The sequence below is a fragment of the Penaeus japonicus genome, unplaced genomic scaffold (genome assembly GCF_977035675.1).
Source record: "Penaeus japonicus unplaced genomic scaffold, GWHDUDI00000001_assembly GWHDUDI00000018, whole genome shotgun sequence".
NCBI classification, from domain to species: domain Eukaryota; kingdom Metazoa; phylum Arthropoda; class Malacostraca; order Decapoda; family Penaeidae; genus Penaeus; species Penaeus japonicus.
Window position 1 is genome coordinate 27,647,830 of NW_028234420.1, and position 2,500 is coordinate 27,650,329.

A 2,500-nucleotide genomic window follows, 5' to 3' on the forward strand; every position below is an offset into this window, starting at 1 on the left:
ATGATAATAACGGTAACAATAACAACAACAATAACAATAATAATGATTGTAATAATAATAATGATATGATGATGATGATGATAATGATAATGACGATGATGATGATGATAATGACAAACATGTGACTCTACAGCCTGGTGGAAACTCTGCAGCGGTGGATCGGAGTGGACATATTCGGCAGATGCGGATCCCTAACATGCGAGCGGTCCCACCAGTCAGATTGTAACAAGATCCTCAATGAAAACTATAAGTTCTACCTGTCTTTCGAAAACTCTCTTTGCCAGGACTATGTCACCGAGAAGTTCTTCGACATTTTACGGTAAGATTGTCTTAATGGCAATACCACTCTGTCATTAATTCTTAATGATTTGCGCACACACACACTGACATACACATATACAGGAAGCCCGAGTGCACGCAATACTCCCGCTTGCACCTCCTCCCTCAGGCTGGACGTGATCCCTGTCGTCTACGGTCTGGGGAACTACTCCGTCCAGGCGCCTCCTCACTCCTACATCGACGCCCTCTCCTTCCCGACGGCGAAGGACCTCGCCGACTACCTCCTCTACCTCCACGGGAACGACACCGCCTACAATGAGTATTTCAAGTGCGTCGTCGTTTTTATCTGTGTCTTCTTGCTTTGTTCTCTTGTCGATAGAAAAGTTACTTTTATTATGTTAACAGTAAACTTTCCCTTACAATGATTTGACATCTGACATATACTGGAGACCAATGCTTCCTCATCTTGATTATTTTACTTTAAGGAGCCCATGAAAAAGACAAAACCTCACAAATAAATCCACAAGAACAATCACAAACAAGACTAAAACCCTACTCCTAAACCAAGCAACTATAACGTTTTGAACATTTCCCTCAACGCTCTCTCCCCGCCACATTCCAGATGGAAGACATACTACTTTGTGTCCAGCGACTGGATACAAAGAGCCCAGGCCTTCTGCGCGTTGTGCGAGAGCCTCCACGCCGACAACAGCACCAAAGTCTACGACCTGAGCAAGTGGTTCGTGGAAGAGGCACACTGTTTGGCCAAAACGACACCGGAGATCGGGGACTTCATTGGCTGGTACAAATACCACCCCGCTGTCGCCTTTCTCACCTGCATGCTGATCCTACTTGTGATCGTTCTAGTGTTTTTGCTTACTGTCACCCTCGCTGAATATTGCAGACCAAATAAAACATATTGCAAAATTTATGGCGTAGTAAAAAGATGAAATGCGTGTGGAAAAAACTAAGAGGTTTAACATGACTTGAGTATTTTCATTTAAATCATTGAAATATATATTCATATTCACATTCATTAAATTGTATGGATGAATTGAGGCTTTGGAACGAAAATGCTACTAGTGGAAGCATTTTATAATGTCATTATTTCTAATGCCCTTATAATTATGCTTATTTATAAAAAGTCAATGTAAATATTTATACAACTTTTTCCTACCTATCACCCCTCTTCCTATTTATTTGATCTGTATTAACACTAAAACTTAAGAGCAATATGTGCATGGATTATGTAAGCGCTAAGTGATTATTGATATCCTTCTAGATGACAGCAAGTAAATGCTTTGACAATAATACGTTTTTTATTCCCACTACAACCGTTAAACATCTCCTTGATGGCATGGGATCAGTGGAATCTTCATTCACATGAATAAGTTAATAGCAATCGTCATTAATTTATTACTCTCTCTCTCACTCTCTCTCTCTCTCTCTATTTCTCTCTCTCTTTCTCTCTTTCTCTTTCTCTCTCTTTCTTTCTCTTTCTTTCTCTTTCTCTCTCTTTCTCCCTCTTTCTCTCTCTTTCTTTCTCTCTCTCTCTCTCTCTCTCTCTCTCTCTCCAAAACGGTGGCACATCTCTCTCCTCCCCCCCATCTAACTCGTCTCTTCTCTCTCTCTTATTCTTTCTCTCTCTCTTTTCCTTTCTCCCTCTCGCTCTCTCTCTCTCCTCTCCCTCTCTCTCTCTCGCCTCTCTCTCTCCTCTCTCTCATCTCTCTCCTCTCCTCTCTCTTTCTCTCTCTTTCTATCTCTTTCTCTCTCAGTCTTTCTCTTTCTCTCTCTCTCTCTCTCTCTCTCTATATCTCTATCTCTTCTCTCTCTCATTCTTTCGCTTTCTCTCTCTCTCTCCTCTCTCTCTCTTCTCGCTCACTCTCCTCTCTCTCTCCTCTCTCATCCCTCCTCTCTCTCTCCTCTCTCTCTCTCGCTCTCGCATCTCTCTCTCTCTCTCTCCTCTCTCTCTCTCTCTCTCTCTTCTCCTCTCCTTCTCTCTTCTGTCTGTCTGTCTGTCTGTCTGTCCTGTCCGCTTCTCCTGTCTCTCTCTCTCCCCTCCTCGTCTCTCTCTCTCTCTCTCTCTCTCTCTCTCTCTCTCGCTCTCTCTCTCTCCACAGCTCTCTCTCTCAATCTCTCTCTCCTCTCTCTCTCTCTCTCCCTCTCTCCTCTCTCTCTGCTCTCCTACTCTCTCCCTCTCCTCTCTCGACTCTCCTATCTC

At 43.3% G+C, this 2,500-nt stretch overlaps 1 protein-coding gene across 1 annotated transcript in view; it reads left to right on the plus strand.

Annotated features, from left to right (window-relative positions):
* Positions 1-1,590, plus strand: part of LOC122253448 (lewis-type alpha-(1,3)-fucosyltransferase) — a 21,227-nt gene extending 19,637 nt beyond the window's left edge. Inside the window, exons 8-10 of the mRNA XM_086546837.1 lie at positions 134-319; positions 449-607; positions 902-1,590. Coding sequence (XP_086402963.1) covers positions 134-319; positions 449-607; positions 902-1,229 — 673 coding nt within the window. The 3' untranslated portion in view covers positions 1,230-1,590. The remainder of the gene's footprint in view (positions 1-133; positions 320-448; positions 608-901) is intronic.
* Positions 1,591-2,500: the final 910 nt, after the last annotated feature.